At 49.7% G+C, this 22,389-nt stretch overlaps 1 protein-coding gene across 1 annotated transcript; it reads right to left on the bottom strand.

Moving 5' to 3' along the window:
• Window positions 1-6,524: 6,524 nt before the first annotated feature.
• LOC123647505 (ATP-binding cassette sub-family F member 2) lies at window positions 6,525-19,387 on the bottom strand. Its single transcript, XM_045564992.1, has 15 exons — window positions 19,230-19,387; window positions 18,369-18,567; window positions 16,809-17,021; window positions 15,973-16,155; window positions 15,719-15,890; window positions 14,457-14,552; window positions 13,183-13,285; window positions 11,847-11,942; window positions 11,540-11,659; window positions 11,365-11,454; window positions 10,866-10,976; window positions 9,019-9,081; window positions 8,654-8,782; window positions 7,878-8,081; window positions 6,525-7,209 (listed from the first exon to the last, which is right to left on the bottom strand). The coding sequence occupies exons 2-15, from the start codon at window positions 18,523-18,525 to the stop codon at window positions 7,072-7,074; spliced, it is 1,875 nt and encodes a 624-aa protein (XP_045420948.1). The 5' UTR covers window positions 18,526-18,567; window positions 19,230-19,387; the 3' UTR covers window positions 6,525-7,071.
• Between the last annotated feature and the right edge of the window lie 3,002 nt (window positions 19,388-22,389).

The following is a 22,389-nucleotide window of genomic DNA, read 5'->3' as shown; positions in this document are numbered from 1 at the left end:
GGTGCCTGCTCCTCCCCACCTGCCCTTTGTGAGCTGTGGTGGGATCCACAGAACCCACAGCTGGGGGGCAGAACCACCTGGCTTTAAGAGTTCTGACCCATTGTACCAACGTTCTAGAGCGGAGGAGAGGGAGCTGGGTGGGTGTGGGATTGGGGCCACCTATCTCGGAGGACGTCCTGGAAGTGTTGCACCGACGGGAGGGAGGGTGGTGGCTGCAGGCTTTGGAAGGTCAGGGCAGAAGGTGGGGTCAACTGTGGCTGTTTTTCTTGTGAGGATCAAATAAAACACGTCTGTATTTGAAGTCACCTGTGCACTGTGACGCTGTGGGTATAAACTTGCCCTAAGGGCATTACTCCTCTGTTCCTTAATCAGCCTCTCCTGCTGCTCTGCACGAGCTGCCTTTACTCGGTGCAGGACTGTGCCGGGAGCCCGCGGTGGGGGGGAAGGGGCGCTGGGTTTGGGGCCAGAAGCCCCTTGTGTGAAAGTGAGCGTGGCCTTGCCGGGTCTGCCGAGCATTCACTCCGTCCCGGGAACTAGACCCGGTCAGGGATTGCTGGGCAGCATAGTGGGTGCTGCTCTGTGGCATCTGGGGCTCGCCCTCAGCCGTGCGTGGTGTCCCCCGACGCTAGGGCGCAGGAGGCACCGGCAGCTGCCTGGTGCTGGCCAGGTGCGGGAAGCAGTGACTTAGTGCTCGGTAGGGCCCGTGAGTGACACACACAGGAACAGGGCCGAGGAAAGGAGGGGGCAGCGTGGGGGAGCAGCAAGGGGAGCAAACCGTCTGTCCATTCACAAAGGGAACAGAAGGAAGGATTTTTAGATTTGTCTGCATCTCACCCCTCACTCCACCCTGTCCCAGCGTGGAAGAGAATTTATGGGTCATACGCCCACAGGGCAGAGCAGGGGCTGCAGGCGACAGAGAAAAAGCAAATGTGGTCCGGTGTTAAATGGCCAGTCCAGGTGAAGGATGTGAGTGGCTGTTGTACTTCTGTGGGTTTCAGATTTTTCTAAATAAAATTAGGGAAGAAAAGGTACATCTCTGCTGACTTGTTCTGAAGTTAAGGGGAAGAAAATGTTGGGGGGGGAATAAATCTTACCGATCTCCACAGGTTATTTATTATACAGAAGCTGGTCTGGGCCTTCAGTTTTTGTATCTTCACGAATAGATCCGTGTGGCCCCTACGCCCAGCACAGGCCTGTCCTTATAGGACACATGACAGTCAGTGGGAAATGGTACAAAACCACAGCCTAGAAGAGCAACACACACAAGGACTTCCAGGCCCAGGGAAACAGCCGGCAGTAAACCCGAGACTCTAGTCCAGGTTGCAAGTCCCACTTCAGCTCATCACCGATGAAAACAGCCCTATGTTTACAGGGCACTGTCACGTCGCTCATGGGACACACCCAGAGAGCAGTGTTTAAACACTATGCATGTGAGTGAGTGTTGTTGTTCCACCTGTGGCCGCCTCACAGCTGAGGATGCCCTGGCCCTAGACCACACCTCGGCTTCACACAGCCTCTTTCAAATCGCCACAGTGCACAGGAACAGGTCACCCTCTATTCATGTCAGCCCCTGGGTCACCTGGAGCTGGTGTACTTGGTGACAGCCTTGGTGCCCTCAGACACGGCGTGCTTGGCCAGCCCCCGGGCAGCCGCGGCGCGCAGCTGTCTGCACGTCCCAGGAAGTCAGGGTGGTCCGGCCCGAGTGCTGGGCCGGCGGGGGCCTCACCAGTAGCTGCTCAAACACATCACGGCCTGGGCAGAGATGCCGATGCCGGGTGCCCTGGAGAAGCAGCAGGACCACTCTGCTAACAGGGGGCCCTGCCTGCCCCACAAACAGCCCCGAACTGGGGGCTCTAGGAAGCAAGAGGGAGGCGGCGAGGCCTCTCCGCCAGCCCCTTCCCAGAAACCAACAGACATGGAAATAGAACTGTGTTTTCTTTTGACTACTATGGTATATCCAAGTCAAAAAAAAATTCTTCCAACTGCAAGAGTTAACACTATTAAGTTCGTCATATAAGGACATGCCAGCCTCTATATTTAACAAATGGGATCAGTTACACATGTGTCTTGCATTTTTCATTTAATGCATTTGCATGATGTTCCATGTGTTGATGAATCATGGTTCTCATCACCATTCCTCTCTTAATGGACCTTTAGGGCTTTGTCTTGGGGGCTTTGCTATGAGGTGGTGGTGCAGTAGATACACATCTCTGAACTTTGTATGAGCACAATGAAGGTTATTCCCATGGTGGGACTGCAGGTCAAAGGGTTTGCACTTAACTTGGTAGACAGTTACCCAGTTACTCTCCAGCAAGCACGTGACATAGTCACAGCACCAGACTAGGAGGTGGGAGACCCGTGTTCTGAGGCTGTTCCATGAATCACTGTGACCTTGCATAGGGCACTTTCCTGTGAGCTTCAGTTTCCTCTTCTGTCACACAAGCTTCTGAACTAGGTGATCTCCAACAAATGGTAGGGACCTGATGACAACCCTAAAGTGAGTAGGTAGACCTTGTCGGGTGTAAAGTGGGAGAGAAGTGACTGCCTAACCACCTGCATGGAGCCAGTGGTGAGGACACTACTGCCCTGGGCAAGACCCTGGCATCCTTCCTGTGCCTCTGTCCCCTCACACACAGGGGCCAGGCTCCTGATGCCCAGTTGCTGGCTCCCCCACTGCCTCTGGTCACCAGCGCCCGCCAGAAGTCTGCAGCTGGCACAAGGTGCTCTACCCCCAATCCCCTGTTGTCAGCACATCCCGCTCTCCTTAGTTAGGGCTGCCGGGGTGACAAATGGCTCTCACCCTCAGTGACAGGTAAGGGGCTGAGTCTCTCAGCAGCGCTCTCCTCTGTGAGTCCAGGCCTGGTCCAACCTGTCAGTCACAATTTTTGAGCCCCAAAGTTGACTAAGCTGCAGGGCTCAGTAACACTGCTATCCCACTTCCTCAGGGCACAGGAGTCTGTCCTCTGGTGCTTTCCTTCTGGCCACCCCACATCAGTGCTGGGCTCACTCCCCTCCCAAGAGCATCCCTGGACACCAGGGCTGTCGATCCACGAAAACCGCTCCTGGGGTTCAGGTGGAGACAGGCTCTCCCTCTGGGACCTAATCGAGCACGGGGGTAGGGACGCTAGGCGGACTGGGGAAGCCCAGGGCAGGCAGCACGGCTGCCCCCACCTGCTCCTGGCCCTGGCTCTGCTGAACAGGGCAGCGGCTTTGGGTCCTCCGGACTGACTGGTTGTTGGGTACCCATCAGTGCCCAAGTGTCTGTCAACGTGCTGAGTCCCAGGAGTAGCTGCTTCTCATGCATGAATAAAGGGCACCTGCATCCCATGTGTTAACAGAGAGAGACACACAGGAAGGATGCTAGGGGCTGGCCTAGAGCCAGGTGAGCCCAGACGGGTCTCAGCTGCCCCACGGAGCCTTTATGGGCCTCGTTCATGGCCTGTAAGGGAAGCAAGCCCTAAGCCCCCCGGGGACAGTGCTGTGTGTCCAGAGGCCTCCCTGACTCCAGCTCACACTGCCTGCTCTTCAGTCGCCCTGATGTCCTGTTTGTACCATGTTTGTACCATGAAGGTGCCCGAGCACCTTCAGCCCTGCAGTGTGGTCGTCTTGTCCTTTAATTATGTCCCCTCACATAGTCATCTAGTCTGTCTGAAAGCCCTGGAAACTTCTGGAGGGTGCTGGGAGTGCGCTTTACATGGCCCTGCCTGTCACAGGTGCAGGGGATGCTGGGGGTGGAGAGACCACTGAGATCAGGCCCTGCCACCTCGAGGGGCACAGCACGCCCGAGCTGCTTGCCCCAGCACCAGCCGACTCCCAGCTTCCAGTCTGGTGCCTCTCAAGGCACTTTCCAGCACGTTCCCCGCCCTCGCTCCCTACTCTCACCTGCTTCTGCACCTTGTAGATGTTCCTGGAGTAGCTTTCTTTGCCCCGGCAATGCTTTTTGGACTTCTTGCCCCCAGAACTGCGAGCTCTGCAACCATCCACGCTCCCTGCTCACCCCACAGCTCCTCAGACAGCCCCTCCCAGCCCCAGGAGCCACTTTTATGAAGTCAGGGGCCCACCAGGTGTGGCTGGGGGCACGCACCTGGGATGCAGGGGCCGGAGGGGAGGGGTTTGGCTCAACCCAATCCAGAACCTGCTCTGGGTTAAACTTAAAGAGACTAATTGCTCCCTCCTCTCCCTCAGGTACTTTCCTGTCTCTGAACCAAGAAGCCCTTCACCAGATCCCTCCCAGTGTATTCACACACTGAGCTCACACCAACCTGTCATCACCCAGCACCCAGGTGCTCGGCCTGGCTCCGGGAGCTGGGGAGCTCCAGAAGGAGCGCGGGCCTCCCCCCCAGAGCCCTGGCGGGGCTGACAAGCCCAGGTCACGTCAGACCATCGGAGCAGCGGGCAGGGGCCAAAGGGCGTGGCACCATCGTAGGAGGGCTCAAGTAGCCGGAGGTGGCTCCATGACACAAAGGGGGACCTGATGTGGGCTTGTAGGATGGGGACACTCATCGGGAAGAATGGGGGAAGGCAAAACAGCATGAGAAGTAGAGGGTGGAGCCAGTGCAAGCGGAGCACAGTGAGGCTCGGACGGAAGGCAGAGGATGGAGCCAAATGGCGGAGAGGGACCGGGCGGACAGCAGGACGGCACCCAGCAGGGAGGAGCAGAGAAATGGCGACGCTCTCCACAGAAGCAGATGTGGGGGTCATGAGAGTTGGCTGCAAAGGGAAGAAAAAGGCCATTGTGAAATGGACAAAGTGCATTGTCTTACTGAGCACCTGCATGTGAAGAAACAGTTCAGGTCCTTGAGTGCTGTGATTAAAGAAATCTGGAGCAACACTGAAGCACAGGCGTGGGGAAAAGGACAGTCCACATGGAGGTGGGGGGAGGAGCGCCGAAGACCAGCATCACCTGCCCGGTGAGCGAGCAACCCCACCTCGTCCGTCACCTTACCAACACTCCCGGTTCCGGCATCCGCTTACGTCCCACCTGCTAAGGTTTAAGAGGACTAAGGGCGCAATTCTTAACCCCAAACAAGGCACTGCTAAATTTAGAAATATATATTTTGTGGGTTTCTAAAACATTCTTAAAATTATTGATTGGCATAATTTTCTTGACAAATCAGCTGACTAGATACTTCCATCCCTCCAGGTTCTGAAGAACTCTCATCCCCCAGCACCTGAGGTGCACACTCTGGAGACCCCACCAGACCTGGCCTGGATTCTCGGCAATACCCGGGCACCTCCTTGGCTGACGCAGCAGGAGCTGTTCCCATTATCCCAGCAGCTCGCCCTCCGGGTGCCATTCTCGCCTGGACCAAGGCTGAGGACACTCTGTCCCATTCTGCTCCAGGCCCCACTTACAGCACAAAGCAGCTGAGCCAGGCCCATCTGGGGTTGGCGGTGGGGCAGGGGACTCCTGTGTCTCAGCGCCGCCTCTCGCCCTGTGTCTCAGCGCCGCCTCTCACCGAGCCCTCTCATGGCCTCTGCCCAGTGCAGCTCTTGGACTTCACGGCCATCTGAGAAGACCCCACTCATCTTCCGAGTTCCAGCACTGATCCTGCCTTCTGGGCAGCTGCTCATGAGAAACCACCCTCCCTTTTGAATACTTCTGTCTCCTATCTAAATCACGATTCAGCATCTGATTTACGTCTTTCTGTATCTTGTTCTCTAGTCTGGTTGGCTTCTCCACTAGATCATGAGCTCCCTGGGGGTGTACACACCATCTGGGACATGTTCCCCCCAGTCTTAGATGCACTGTAATGAGTACTGAGAAATCGTGGCTGTGCCACGTTTTCCCACAGGGATGGCTGCTGAGGTTCCAGAGGTGGAGTGACGAATCCACACCGGTGAGGATGGCACTGGTGTGCCTAGTGGCACAAAGGCTAGAAGTGCTGTTCAGGTTCAAAAGAACCAGACAAGGTACGCAGAGCCCTGGGCTGGAAGTAAATTAGACGGTGCTGATGGCAATGATGGCTGTGGCCAGGTACAACAGTAAAACCCCCTGTATCCCAGCAGGAAGAGTGGCTCACAAACCTTGGTGTGAAAATGCAGACTCCTGGAGTAGATAGGTCTGGAGCTCGGGAATCTGCATTTTTAACAAGCATCCCAAGTGTGGTGCAGGTGGCAGCAGGAGAACCTCAGCTGACACTCGGAAAAACATCCTCCAGAACAGCGGTTCCCAAAGCGCAGCCCTCAGACCAGCATCCCCTGGAAGCTTGTTGAGAATGTTAACGTTCCGGGCTTGCCCCAGATCTACTGAGCCAGAACCCTGAGAGAAGACCAGCACTCTGAGCCCATGGGCCCTCCAGGTGGCTCTGATTCACGTGCAGTGTGTGAACCACAGGCCTGAGAAAAGGCACAACTTCCAATCAGCAGAAAGAGAAAGTTCTTCCAGGTCCTATGGACTAGTCTTCAGTTCCCATCCGTCCCAGTGGTTCCGGCCCCAGCTCTTGCCAAGGGGAAGTGAAAGCTGACACTACAGGGAGGAGGAGGAGGTGGCCCCAGAGAACTGAGAAGGAAGGTAGGGACCATGGCTTCCTCTTTATTAACTGGACGCTTTATAGATGCCATGTAGGTCTAAAAGTTACATTGTTAAATAATTATTTAAAAACTGACCAGGACTGAGGCCCTGGTCCAGAGCTCCAAACCAGAAGCAAAAAGGACTAGAGGCGGTGGGCTGGGGATTATTCCTCCAACATCACCAAAACCCAGAAAAGGAGGATCCTGAGCTCCTTCATGGGCCAAATCCAGGGCTCGGGCCCTTGGGCTAACCCTCAGGTGCCTTTGGCTGTGTCACACTGAGGGTAAGGAAACCAGCAACGGCTGGAGGGAACAGCCAGCCGAGTCCAGACATGGACAAACATAACTGGAAGGAGGACAGGAAACGGACAGGTACTGTCCAGCTGGAAATAAGATAACAGAGTGCAGCTAAGGCAGGTGGAGGGGCAGGGGAGAGGCTGGGGGAGCAGTACTGCAGCAGTGTAGGAGTGTAGCCCCAGGGTCCTGTCCTGAGCAGCTGGTCAGGGTGGCAGCTGTTAGTCCCAGACAGAGCTCCTGACCCGAGCCCAGGCAGAGGGCTCACACGTTGTGGGTCCTCTTGGTGAGCTGGGGCTCCTCATCCACCAGTTTGGACTTGAGGTGCTCCTTGTAGGCCAGGATGTCTCCAGGCCACTTGGTGATTGTCTGCTTCTCACAGACCCAGATTTCCTGTGCAACCTAGAAAGCAGATCCTAGACTTAATCCTGCCCAGCAGACTATTCTGAAGCACTTCTCGGAAGAAAGCGCCATCGTCTCCCTGCCCACCCCCAACCATACCCAGCTCACTCTTTCACCCCCTCTATGTTCTCTGGATGGTCTAAGCTAAGGGTACCATAACCAGCAGGTTGTGGAGCCTTCCAAGCCGGGAACTGCGCTGTGTCACCCCTACCGTCGGCTCCCTAGCAGGGTCTAGATCCAACACAGGCTTTATTCTTGGCTTCCTTGTCTCCAACTCTCATCTCCACCAGAGCTTCACAGAAGGACCAGCGGCTTTTTCTCCAATGACTGTGGTAGCCCTCTGTCTAATCCCAGTCCTTCTTAGAATACTATTTTTGGACTGAAGAATCTTGGGAATAGTACAAGCACCCTGTTCTCCACCTAACTCTTTTCCCCATTGGGCCAACAATGCCAAGTTGGTTAACGTCCCCGAACAGCTACTGAAAGTGTTTGAGTTAAGGCTTTCTAAGTAGCCCCAGAGAGCCATAAGATCCAGTCCTCACCACCTGTCTACGCCAAGCCCCTTGATTCCGTACACAGGTATCATGCACCCTCCACGTGCCATGACTGTGTTCCCAACCTCCTCCTGGACGCTCTCCACTGTGCCTCCAACCCTGCCAGGGCCTCACCTGCTGAATGAGTCTGAAGTCGTGGCTGACTAGCATCATGCCACCCTCAAACTCATTGATGGCATCTGCCAGCGCGTCAATGGTCTCAATATCCAGGTGATTGGTGGGCTCATCCAGGAAGAGCATGTGGGGGTTCTGCCAGGCCAGCCAGGCCAGACACACTCGGCACTTCTGCCCATCTGACAGGTTCCGAATTGGGCTCACCTGAGTGGAACCATGACATGCGTATAACTTGGTGTTACCTCCACCACACAGCATACCTCATCTCTCCCTGGCTTCTCCTTTATTGCCATTTTACAAAAAAAAATGAGGCTCAGAAAGACCTCAGATCACCCTGCAAGATAGTGGCATGGCCACTCATCTCTTGAGGCCTAAAAGAGACACATCTGGAAACCTGAAGCCTTTGCTTCAAGGCCATACCTCTCACTCTCTTGGCACTTAAATCTTAACGAATTAGAGTAATGGAGGGAATCCTTAGCTCCAGAGCTGAATCTAGGAATTTGTTTTCTAGGCTGCAAGTTCTTTTGCCCTCAAGCACTATGGTGCAAGGGCCTGTCAGAGACTAGCACACTATCCTTACCCCCATAATGGACCTAAACACTCCATTACAAAACAACCTAAAGGAAAGGTAGTGGGCTCTCTTAGGGGCTGGAATCAAACAGAGGAGACTTTGGGATAGCTTCCAAACCTTGGTTGCCAAGACCTAGTATCCCCTGACCCATTCAGCCATGGTCTCCCAGCTATATGGGGTTCTTCCCACACCCTCTTCTACTGACCTGTTGTTTTCCAGTGAGGCCATATCGCCCAATGATCTTCCTCATTTCTTCCTTCTCCTTGATCTCCGGGTAGCACTTCATCATGTACTCCAAAGGCGAGAGATCTAAGTCCAGCTGCTCTTGCAAATGCTACAGGAAACATGGAACCCACCAGTATGACTGGTCTCGTGCTTCAAAAGGATCCCCACCGGAAAACTCTACTTCCACCCCAGGCCCCTGTTCAAGATTCAAGGAGAAGCAGTTGGAACTGCTTAGGGTTCCCTAAGCCTTCCCGGAGGGAAGGCTGGCTGGACTTAGCCAGATGCAGCTGCTTCCCACACCTGGGCAACTCCCCCCACCCCCAACCCCCAACCCCAGGCCTGTACCTGATGGTAACGCCCTATTTTGACATGAGAGTGTTTCCGGATCATCCCATCTGTGGGTAGCAGCTGGGAAGGAAAGAGTAACAAGTGGAAACATAAGCACGAGAGAAAGGAAACCTGGTCAAAACAAAGGCAGAGCAGGCAAACAAACATACGTCCACACTGAACAAGATTCACACAACTTCCTAAATAGATGTACGTCACCAACTTACACGCTGCTATTCTGGCCACTCTGAAAATATTCAGGAAGATATACTGAAACAGATGTTCTCAAAGGAGGCAATGACACCATTTATTAAGTAGTTGTGAAATGTCTACCATGGAGTGTACTATACTGTATAACAAAGAACTTGGCTGTATTAATAGGTGTAACTGACTTTTTTTTTTTTTTTTGAGACAGAGTCTGGCTCTGTTGCCCGGGCTAGAGGGCCATGGCATCAGCCCAGCTCACAGCAACCTCAAACTCCTGGGCTCAGGCGATCCTCCTGCCTCAGCCTCCTGAGTAGCTGGGACTACAGGCATGTGCCACCATGCCCGGCTAATGTTTTCTATACAGATTTTTAGTTCTCCGGATAATTTATTTCTATTTTTAATAGAGACAGGGTCTTGCTCTTGCTCAGGCTGGTCTTGAACTCCTGACCTCGAGCGATCCTCCTGCCTCAGCCTCCCAGAGTGCTAGGATTACAGGCACGAGCCACCATGCCCGGCCTATAACAGACATTTTTAAAAAAGACATACAGTGAGTCCTCACTTAACACTGTCAGTAAGTTCTTGGAAACTGCAACTTTTAAGTGAAATGACATAAGACAAAACCAATTCTACCACAGGCTAATTGACATGGACAAGAGTTAAGTTCCTATGGCATATTTCTGTCAAAAAACGTCACCAAATGTCTAAATAAAGACCCAAAACACTTCTAATATTAAACATTGAAATAACTGAGCTATATACACATTTAAGAAATACATGTATACATTTCTTAATGTATTACACATATTAACAAAAACAAGTAAGATAATTACCCAAGTTTTGGTGAATGAGTGAGTGATGGTGGTGGTAGTGGTGGGGGTTAAATCAAGGAGTAAATGTTTGCAGAGCAAACACTGTAAGGAGCACCTCCTACCGCCACGCAGTTCAAACAGTCACAGAAATGGGGGCTTGCTGAGCGCTTCGTACCACGTCGTTTACTGTTGTGCATTTGTAGGATTATTGTACACTTTACAAATTTCTGTTTTACAGTAACATATTTATTCGTTCATATTCCAACCTGCTTATTCCAGTTTAGGGTGGCAGGTGGCTGAGCTTGTGCTGGCAGCCCAGGGCACAAGGCCAGAACGAGCCCTGGACAGGACACCATTCATCGAAAGGTGCACTCACACCCCCAAGCTCGCTCGCACCATTCAGACACGCCAGTTAGCCTGACACGCACAGCGTGTGGATGTGGGAGGAAAGGGAGTATCCAGAGAAAATCCACGCAGACAGGAGGAGATCATGCCAACTCCACACAGACAATGGCCCCAGCCAGGAACCGGTTTTTTCCCTCATCAACGTTATCACAACACTGAATGAAATGACATGCCAGCACCTCCTGTGTGTCTAAATGCACAGATGTTCCTGTATGCTAAACGCTGGCTGAACACAAACATGCTCAGACATGTTCACGTATTCACACTCTCTCTCTCTCTCATTCTTGCTTAGACTCCTCCCCCCACCACAACCCCTCCACATGGCTCACTCACCACCGCGGGGCTCTGGTCCTCCAAAGTCATGGCCCCTGCACAACTCCCCTCTCCCTTAGAAAACGTAAGCACCTACTCTCGGAAGGAATCGCGCCCACCTTGGCACCATACCTCTCCAGTTAGCAGCTTCAGAAGAGTTGACTTCCCTGCTCCATTGGGCCCTACCAGAGCCACTCGTGTGTCGAGGTCAATACCAAATTCTAGATTATTATAGATGCAAGGCTGAGGTGTGGATAAAAGAGACACAGACACAAGGCTAGAGTGGGGATCCACTGACCTGCAGACCAAGCCCCCGGAGTCCCCAGTCACCCATGGAGGAAGGGGGAGGGGGAGGGGCAAGTGCTCCCATAGCAGACCCTACCCACTGCCTCCAACCCGCCAACCCAGCCTAACGGTTCTCTTCCCAAGTATGAGGAAAGGCTGGCATGAGTCCCTGAATGAGGCACCCCAGCTCCCACACTTGGAAATCCCCCACACCACATGGGTTAGCAGGTGTGGCCAGCACAGCACAGGAGGAGCTCCCACCAGTCGACACTCACCCTATAAAACACACCCCTGCCTCCCCGCCCTACCCAGGCACTCACTTACACATGCCCTGGCCAGAACTTACCCCATCTTTTGTATACTTGAAGCTCACATTTTGCACCATAATGACAGGTGGAGGAATCTTACCACATGGTGGGAAATAAAATGACAGTGTCTAGGAAGAGAGGGCACATGTCAAGTTGGTTCCTTTCTTATCCACTTCACCTTAGGCCACTTGACCCCATCCAATCAGACCCCACCTTGTCGCTCACGACCCTCTCTGTCAGTCCTGACGCCATCATTTTCTGTAGTGTCTTCTCCTTGCTCTGGGCCTGCCGGGCCAGCTTGGCACTGCCATGACCAAACCTAGCAATGTAGTTCTAAAAGAGACCAGAAAGGGGGCTTGGAACATATGCAGGTGCTAAACAAACTCACCTTCAATCCAGGGTAAAAAATGACCACACTTCCTCCCGACCTCCTCCAGCACCCCAACCCCCCCAACATGCTCTTGTCCAACTCCCTGCTTGCTTCAGACAGGAAAGCGTGAGCCAGCTCTGCAGTCCCCACCTTCATGTGCGCAATCTGATCTTGCTCCCAGTGGAACCTCTTCATCTGGTTCTCCTCCAGCTCCAGCCGTGTCTTCACGTACTGGTCATAATTACCCTGTGTGGAAAGGTGCCAGGCAAGGCGGCAGCTTTAACCCAGATTTCCATCCTCGGTTCTCACTCAGAGTTCAGGGGTGAGGGATGGCATGGACTGACCCTGGTGCTAAGGCTATGCAGTGGGAAAGAGCAAGTGCATTACAGAAGACAGCCTAACCCAGAACCTGAGGTCTCTTCAATTTTGAGCCCCTCACTCAGCCCATACATGGCCAGGCTCCCGATCAGATTCTTAGGTTAGCCAGAAAGACCCACACCTTTGGGAACTGCCCTGAAAACCACGGTGATACAGTCATCACGAGGCTCAGAGCCTTCCAACACCAACTCCTACCACTCCCCAGCCCTAGAGGCTGAAGCTCCACACAGACTATAAGAGCTGTTCCCAGGTGGGAAAACAGACCAGTCAGACTTAGAACCTGACAAACCCCACACAATTGGACTGCCACAGTTTCTATCTGCAAAAAAAAAAAAACAAAAAACAAAACTGGACTAAAGCTAAATATCCATCAAAAAGGGTCTAGCAAATAAGTTACAGGATATCCACACAATGAACTACAGTGCAGTCACTGAAAAGTATGTGGTGGATTTACATATACTCATATGGAAAGCAGTCTAAGATACACTAAATTTAAAAAGCAACCTACAGATTAGAATAATTATTAATATTGCAATTGTTTAAAAAGAAAAGGACATATGTATAAATGTAATTTTCTACAAACGCTTGCAAGTACTCAGGAAATGCCTAGAAGGCTATATTAAGCAACTATTAATACTCCCATGGTAAGTATTACTGTGAATGAAGAGGATTGCTATTGTTCATTTTTTATGTTTTTTGAAATATAAAAAAACAAAAAAGCAAGGCACAATAGTGGGGTGTGAGATCCTGACTCTCATTCTCCCGTGGTCATGGACAGAGCGTCAATGTGTGGACTCTCATAAAGCAGAGTTAAGGAGACACGCAAGAAGGTGGAGGGGAGCAGGGCCTGCCTGGGCACTAAGAAAAGCAACCTCTTTGCCCTAAGGCAAACATACACCTTATGCACAGGCTACCAACCCATGGCCTATGGTCTGAAAGCAATGACTTTGGGACTAAAATAAAACAGGCTGCAGGATGCCTCATCCACATCTTTTTATAGCAATAGGTGAAAAGAGATGCCAGCTAAGTCTGCTTTTTTTTTTTAAAAGGAGAACATCAGAGAATTGGTAAGCACAGATTACTGTGGGAGAAATTGAGGCCCACTCACCGTATAATACTTCAGTTTCTTGTTGTGCATGTGAATGATGTTGGTACAGACACCATTCAGAAAATCCTGGGAATGGGAGACGAGGACCAGGATGCGCTTAAAACTATAAAGACAAAGAACAAATCAGGGAGGAGCTCAAAAATGAGAGAGCTGATAGCAGGTGAACTGAGAGTCAGGTCCCAAAACCTTCATCCTTTCCCATCCTTACACCTAAGCACGTTTTAGATGTATCATCCAATTCCTGCTGTCAGCAAGCACCTAACCACCACTACACAATCCATCTGTAAGGGTATCTAGATGCCTTTCAAAGTGTGGTGAGACAGCCTGAGCTGCCTCAATCTTCCACTCTAGATTTCAACAGAATGGAGTTAAGATGGTAGCAACAGTCATGGCAAAAGGAAAAGTGTATGTACACAAATTCACCCATGAATGTATCCAAAACTGTGGGTGGGAAGAACCAAATAGATGCAAGAAAAAACACAATTCTTTTCTTTTCAAAAGAAGCTACTAAGTCACTGTACCACTAAAAGCCTTCTTTAAAGTTGGTGCAATATTACAGCTTATTCAGTTCTTTAGCTATAGAAGGACCATGGCCATATTGGCCATATCTTCTTTTGTCACTGCATCATGATCTTAGATGGGAGACCCCCTTTCTATAATGTATATAAATAAAATAAAGAAAAAATATTGTCTTTAGGCTGAGTGGTGGGTTGCACTTTGGGAAGTCAAGGTGGGAGGATCGCTTAAGGCCAGGAGTTCAAGATCAGCCTGAGCAATATAACAAGACCCTGTCTCTACAAAAAAATAGAAAAATGAGTTGCGTGTGGTGACATGGCACCTATAGTCCCAGCTACTCAGGAGGTTAAGGCAGGAGGATCACTTGAGCCCAGGAGTTGGAGGCTGCAGTGAGTTATGATGATGCTATTGCATTCTAGCTTGGACAACAGAGCAAGACTCTATCTCAAAAAAACCAAAACCAAAAAACCAACAACAATAAAAACCAAAAAACCAAAAATATTGTCTTAATAAGGACGCTGTATTGGAAAAAACCAATTTTTTTTTTTTTAAAGGCTCCACATATTTCAGACCAAACAAAAACAATCAACAAAAAGGCCGGCCCTAAAGGTGCTCACCACTTGTTCAAGCTAGCCTTCACTCTGACCTTCCTTCAGTTCCTTTTCTCACTGCTCTAACTTCACTGCAGTTTCTGAGCATCCATTTTCTCGACTCCCCTTTGGGACCTGCCCACTCCCATTCCCCACCCCACCCCTTACGTTTTTAGTTCTTCTTCCAACCACACACAAGCATCTAGGTCCAGGTGGTTGGTGGGCTCATCCAGGAGCAGCATGAAGGGCCGAATAAAGAGGGCTCTGAAGGACATGAAAGGAGACAGAGGCACCTCAGTATAACGGACATGACACAGGATTGGACTGGCTTGCCTGCTACATGCAACTCTGGTCAGGCCTGGCTGAAGTCCTGAAATCAATTCTAGGTTCCATACCCAGATGGAAAGGGAGAACTAGGAGAGAAACCAGAGCTGAAGAGCAGAGATTAATGAGAAGAAAACAAGGCTCAGAAGTGCAGGAATGTGGTTTGGAGATAAAGCTGTAAAAGTCCTTATGAGTCTGTGAGTCTTGCCTATTGAGGCTAGTGACCATGAGCAAGACGAAAGGATACAGAGAAAATAAACTGCTAAAGCAAAAATCATTCAGGTTAGACCTATCTGGTGGGGCTGCCAGACTCTAGCAAGGGGGCCAAAAAATGTTCTTTGCTTAAACTGGAACCTCAAGACAGGAGAAGCAAGGGATTGACTCTAAAGCTCTGATTCCCAAATCTGCAGTCATCACACAGGGGGAGCTTGTTAGAAGTAAGATTTCTGGACACCAAACTCCAGCATTCTGACTGCACAGAGCTGAAGGAGAGGCTGGGAAATCTGTTTTCATAAGCTCCGTAGGTGAACTGGAGGCAGCTAATCCTTGCCAGCATGTGGAACCACTGCTCTCGTGTTCTAAGGCATACACTGGCAACTTTCTAGAACAGTGGATCAAGTCTTGTAAATTTACTTCACAGAGAATGGTAGGGTAAGAAATTACCTATTTAACTAGGGACTTTGGGGAGAATGATGGTCTACAGAAATTCTCTTTGGGTCCAGGCCACAGAGGTTAAAAGCGACAGACACCAAACATTTTATCTTTAAAGCAAGAATTAGCAGCACTGAAGCACAAAAAGGGTGGGAGACGAGTCAGGAGGAAAGAAAGAAACAAACCTACTTTACCATTTTTACCTAGGGCTACCCCTAGGATTCCTAAACCCTGTGCTGGGAATCCAACAGAGCAGAGTCATTCCTGGCCGCTTCAGCCAGGAAGCTCACTCTCTGGCCCACACATACCACCCCCCTCTCCATACTGTTGATGTCTGTGTCTCAACTGGCACTTACTGACTACTGACCCCTGTTCCAAACAGTTCCACTTGACTGGACACTCAACTCTGAGTGAGATGGGGAGCTACTGGGGTGGGGAATGAGGTAGGGACTCACCTGGCGAGGGCAACCCTCATCCTCCAGCCCCCACTGAAGTCTTTTAGTTTCTTGCGCTGCATGGCAGGTGTGAAACCCAGTCCATGTAAGATCCTCGAAGCCCTCATCTCCGCCTTGTCGGCATCCAGTTCCTCCAGGCGCTCGTAGAGCTCCATGAGCTTTTCACACTCCGCTGTGGGCAGTGTGTGGCCATGAGGTTCCCTGGGGCTTTCCTGGGAGGAAGCCCACCCCCACCCCCAGGTTTGGAGCCCTACCGTCCTCATGAGCCAGCCGCTCAGCCTCTCTCTCCAGCATGGCCCGCTCTGTGTCAACTTCCATCACACACTGTAAGGGTGTCTTGTCACTAGGGGGCATCTCTCGAGTCAGATGGTAGATGTCAATGTGCTCAGGGATGGGTACTTCACGTTTGCCGATAGCAGAGAGCAGCATGGACTTTCCTGAGCAGGGAGAGAAGAGGTACACTGAATTCCCTGTGCTCCCTCTCCACCATTCCTCCACTCCAGCCAAGCCAGGCCTCATCCTTTTCTCTGGGTATCTTTCTTCCCTTCATTCAAATCCTGCTAACCCTCATTCTTGGGGTACCTTTCCAACTTTCCTCCAGTCCTTGCCCCACCTCTCCTCCGTGAAGTCTTTTGCATTTACGACAGCTTCATGCACCCCTGCTCTGCCAACATCTCCAGTACCTGCTGTCTATATGTGGTACAGGTAGAGCATCCTTAATCTGAAAATCCAAAATGCTCCAAAATCTGAAATTTTTTGTGGGCTGACACGATCCTTAAAGGAAATGCTCAGAGCATTTCAGACTTCAGATTTTTGGATTAGGGATGCTCAACCAGTAAGTACAATGCAAATCCGAAAAAATCTGAAATCTGAAACACTTCTGGTCCCAAGCATTTCAGATAAGGGATAGTCAACCAGTACTTAACACATAATGCTCTGTTCACTAGTTCCTTTTCCCTGGGCCTATCTAGTCTCCCACCCATATTGTAAGTTCTTTGCTTTTTATACAAGCTAGTGCTAAATAAATACTTGCTGAGTGGCAGATGAGACTAGGAAAGATACCTCCCACCTCGCTTTCCAAGGGCCTCACCAATTCCATTTAAGCCAATGAGGCCATAACGACGGCCTGAGTTTAATTCCAGTTTGGTGTCACTGAGTAGCTCTTGACCATGAAAGGTGAGTGAGAGGTTGATAATGTGGACATCAGTACTGTTGGGGTGAGAGGCCAGGACACCAGTGACAGCTCGAGCAGCAGCTTTCTTCATCTCAAAGTCCTCTAGCTCCTTGGTTAGCAGATCTACTTCTGGGGACAGAAAAGCAATTTAGAAAGAGGGCTTTCAGAGGCTTAGTTCTCACACAGAGGAGTGTCCTGAAGGACCAGGCTCAGATCCCGCTGAGCAGACTCAGACATTTCACAAACTTTACACAGTGCCACTGACACAGAGCTGCCAACACCATGCTTTTCTTGAACACCTTTCACTTTACAGCCTGTCCTGTTAATTCTCTTGTCCTTGTTTTGTCCTCTCATGTCCCTGTTCACTCCCATCATTAACTTCCCACCCTCCACTACTGTGGCCAGGAATAAAACTTCCCCACAGCCTGACTACCTCTCAATCATTTTTTAACTCCTTCTTTTCTGAATTCCTATTTGTCTGTTATAATTTGCATGACTAATTCTCCTTTCCTCTTCAAACATTTATTTAGTGTCTATTTGCAAGGCAGATCATAAAAAAATATTAACCAAGATATGGTCTCTGCACTCAAACATCAATTTACATGAAGAAACAAGATATAAAAGGTAAGCAACACAATGAGATAGCATGTGGTATAGTGAATGGAAACATTACTGGGGTCAGGTTTCACTGTGAAAGGCTTTGCTATCTTGAGCTAGCTCTTGAGAGAAATGTCAAATGTAGCTAACACAAACATTGTGGTATTGGTACTTAGTGTGTAAAAGGACAGAAATGTGGTGACGATTCAAGAGACAATAAATAGTATGGTGAGCAGAAGGCCTGTCTAGGGAGTTTTCAAGGGCAAAGAAGGCTGGGATTAGACTGCCAAGGATATGGAATATTCTTTACCACACACTGCCATGTTTCCCCATCTAGACTGTAAGTTATCAGAGGGCAGACTTTGTTTATGGTACCTCAGTGCGTAGCACAATTTCTAGCACTTGAGAAGTACTCAATAAATGTTTCTCAAAATATAAATAACAGAAAGGTAGCTCTGTCCCAGGAAAAAAAAATCTATAAAACAATTCATAAGTTACTCTCTGGTTAGTATAGACATCATCCCTGTGAGGACAAGGGTATAATGTGGCAAAGAGCTTGGCACACTGGCCACCATGTGTAGAAATAGAAACTAAGAAAGTGGCAGGGAACTGACCTCCCCTTAGTCTAATAGAGCAGCAAAGCAGTCCAGCAACTGCCATATTTGCTTGCCACTGAGCATGTGAGAGGCTTGTGTTTAGTTTCAGTGATCAATAACAGGGTGGCACAAACTCCAACTTTATTGCTTTGGTTCATTATGAACAGTTCCGTGGCACCAGATATATTCTCCATTGCCCCCGGCATCAACATTCTGACTCTGGCTGGGGCTTGCATTAAGTCTTAGGAACCAATCCCAGGAATTCACCCCTCCCTAAATTCACCTGTAGTCTCTCTGCCATTGGCCTCATTTTTTTCCTCTGCCACCTGTGGTTCTGTTACTGCATCTCCATTTTCTTCATGTCCCTTTCTGGGCCGCTGTCGCGCTTTGGCAGCTTCCTTCTTTTTGGCTGCCTTCTTCTTGGCCAAGTCAGAGGGCATGGTGATGAACCACAGGGGTAGGTTACTCTTCTTTCAGGGAGCCTGGAGGAGGGCAAACAGATACCTCCAAACTCTAAACTTACTGGTAAGAATGCCTGGGCCCTGCTCCATCCCTCTCAGGAATTCTCCTGTCAAGGCTCTGACGCCCTGTTCTGGCCTCTCCTAGTCTCTCTCAACTTTGTCAGAGTCTCTCAAACCAATTCTGATTCTCAGCTGCTCTCCTAATCTTAACATCTCTTCCTTCAGGCTTTATCCATCAACTCCCACGGACTGCCTCACTTTAGAAACACTCCTTTCAGGGCCTCCAGTTAGGGACCGGGTTCTGCCCCTTCGCATAGGTCCCCGTCTCCGGTTTCCCTACAACTTGGCGCTCCGCACTCCAGCCTGCCGCCTCTTTCCAGGCTTCCTCCTCCCGTCCGTCTCTGGCCTCTTCTCCGCCGTCCCTCTCCATATCACCCGGCCGTCGAGCCCAGCTTCTTTCCGGGACACACACTTCTTCCCCCGGGTGAGTCCCCTTAGAGTCTCCACACTCGCCACCCGCCGAACCTCCCCCACACTCGCCCGTCAGCTTCTCTCCCTTGGCCCCGTCTTCCTCCTCCTCGCAGCCCCCTCCATCCCGACCCTGTCCCTCCTTCCTCTTCTCGTCCTCCTTCCCCCTCACCGGCCGGCACCCTCTCTCCAAAGCGCCCCTTCCCCCAACTCACTGGGCCTCGCCGCTTGGCCTCTGTCGCAACAGAGCTGCTCCTTGAGCTCCTCCGCGTGCGGCCGGCTCACCAGCCAATCACAGGCTCGGATGGCTCTTGGCGCGCCACCGCGCGGATTCCTGGGAAGTGTAGTCCTCAAGTTGCGGCAGGCAAGGGTGGCCTCCGGCTTAAGAACTATCACGTATCCCAAACACCTCGCGCGCCCTCGTGACGTCATCAATATGCGCGAGGCTCGGAGGTTGCGGGGAGGGATTAGAGTACAAGACCCATCTGCCGGCCGGACCACTTTGGGCATTAGAAACTGCAAGTCCCAGATTGCTCATCGGATAAGCGGGCTGAGCCTTCCAGGCTTTACCCCACCTCTCGAAAATCTATTGAGCTATGCGGAGATACCGAGTTTATAGGGCTGCCTAACCAACTCAGCCAGCCGGGCGTGCGACTACACTTCCCAGCATGCATCACGCGGAAGGGGGTCGAAACAATGGGAGAGGAGATGTGGGAGATAGAGCGAGGAGGAGGAGGAGGAAGAGGGAGGCGCTGACAGCACCGCGGGGACGTTGCGAGCACAATTCTTTAATGAAAGAACGGCGCTCTTGTTTCATGAAACCTAAGTTTTAGAGGCTGGTCCATTGTTAAACTTTTAGAAGGTTCCAAACGTTGTTTCTGAACGTTGGCCGCTTTGCCCACCTACTCCAGAATTGTTATGTTTTCCATCGAAGCCTCATAAGTTTGGTGCTAAGAACCCTGAAGTAAAAATGCCCCTTTGCTGAATCTAGGTTTATTATCAGTTAGCTATATGGCCGTGCCGGTTACTTTTCCTTTGAGTCCCACTGTTTAAAATGTGCGACTTCGCGTTACATGCGTTGTAAACCCCAAATTTGTAGCTTCAGATATAAGGCACGCCTTTTGTGATCCTTCTTACTTCAGGTTCCTGTCCAGCGATGTCTCACCATCAGTGACACTAGAGGGAAGCAGAGGAAGCTGTTGCTCCCTGTGACTATATTCTCCAAATGTGGTACCTTTTCTCTCATGGTCCCTAGACTCTTAAAAAATGAGCTGACTCCTCACCCCCTCCATAGAACCAGTTTTTGTCCCCAAACTTGATGCTCCAGTGGAACTTACCTACATACGGTACAGAGATAAGCCATGCTATTTCACGCTTTCATGCCTTTGAACATGCATTTCCCTAGAATACCTTCCACCAATGAAGTGCCTACTGTATGTCAGGCTCAGAGATACGTGCTGTAGTTGCAACAGTGACAAGTCACTCCCTGACCTCAAGGAGCTCACAATGAAGAAGAAACTTTTGAAAAGTAAACAGACCATGACATTCAGGTGGTAAGTGCCCTAAAAGAAGTGACTTCTATGTGGCTCCTGGAGTACTTAGGTGGAGACCTCACTTGGCATATCATAATTAAGAGCAGGAACTTGAGGGCAGACCGCCTGCATTCAAACCCTAATTCTGCCATTCACAGCATGTCACTTTGGGCAAAGTACATACTCTCCTCTGTAAAATGGGAATGATAATAGTTTAAAGATATGTAGTTAAGTGACTGCAACGCCCTTCTGTATGAAGTAAAGGAGTTATATATGGTTGTAGATCACAGAAAAAGCACTCATTCAAGCACCTGAGCCTCCTGGAAGCATTGTCTGCAATATGCCTCTCCCTCTCAACCTCATTTAAAATGCATGGTTACCAGCAGGTTACAGTTTACAGAGAATACTAACATTTATTATGCTCTTTCATTTATGCCATCATATTTAATCGCCTCCAACAAACTCTGAGGTGAATATTATTACCATTTTGCAGATTTATTAAAAGCACAGATCTTTTAATAAAGCAGCACTGCTGGTTGGAGGCACTGCCTGGATTTGAGGCTGAAATCTTAGGAACTCCAGCTCTAAAATGGCTGGGAGTGGCAAGGGAAAGACTAGTTACTTCTTTAAATCCACCTGCATAGCAACCAGTGGTGTCCATGATTTTCTATGAATGAACAGGTGCTGGGCGGAGTCTCCCTCAGCACACAAGAATGACTTAGAAAACTTGCTGGCCACTTAGAAGTTCCGCCCTTCCCACCCAGGGTTTGGATCCCTTGCAGGGAAAAGAACTGGGGATGAAGTGAGAAGAAATGGGGAAAGAGAAATGGGAAAATGGGAGCAGGGGCAGAAGAAGAGGTAGAAAGACAGGAGGAGAAAAGGACTGGCTAAATATGAAAAAAAATCACAGAAGGCCAGTGCTGGAAGTAAGAACACTTGGTTTAGCCTCTGTTTAAAATACGAAGAAACTGAGACCCAAGGAAGGAAATGTCTTATTGAGAATTACCTAGAAACTTAGTAACTGGAAAGAGACTGGAACCTCACTGTTCAATCCTGTAGCCTCCAGCCACATGTGGCTATGGAGCACACAAAATATGGCTAGTCCAAATTGAGATAATGCTGTAAGTGTAAAAACATGAATCAGATTTCAAAGACTACATATACAAAAAAAGAATGTAAAATATGTCATCAATAATTTTTCATATTGATTACATGTTGAAATAATAGTTTGCATATATTTAATAATATGATAAAATATTCAAGTTAATCTCACCTGTTTATTTTTATTAAAAAATGTGGCTACGAGAAAATTTTAAATTATACATATGGCTCATGTTTGTGGCTTCCATTATATTTCAACTCGCTAGCCCTGGTCTAGAAATCTTCTGACCTCTAGCTGAGTGTTCCTACTGTGTTTCCCAGAGTCTCTTCTAACAAGTTATTCATTTACCACCTATCATGTGCCAATTGCTAAGAGGAGATCCAGTTGTAGTCTGAGGATAAGATCAAAACACAGGACTAACAGTGTCAGTAGGTAATACATCAGGTGAGTTCTATCTTATATACTCCTAGAATGGTGGTTCTTAACTTTACCAGCCCCAGTATTCCCTTTTAAATAATAACTCTACCAGCCCCAATGTTTCTTTTTTCATAACACCACTTTGCTATTTTGAAATTAAGTTCATTGATGATATAAACTAACTATACACATAATTTCAAAAAATTATGGTGTAGGCTGGGCGTGGTGGCTCACACCTGTAATCCCAGCACTTTGGGAGGCTGAGGCCAGGAGTTCTGAGACCAACCAGAGCAATATAGCAAGACCTTGTCTCTACGAAAAATA

The sequence above is a fragment of the Lemur catta genome, chromosome 11 (genome assembly GCF_020740605.2).
Source record: "Lemur catta isolate mLemCat1 chromosome 11, mLemCat1.pri, whole genome shotgun sequence".
NCBI lineage: Eukaryota > Metazoa > Chordata > Mammalia > Primates > Lemuridae > Lemur > Lemur catta.
The sequence above is the reverse complement of the archived record's forward strand: the minus strand, read 5'-3'. Positions and strand labels throughout refer to the sequence as shown.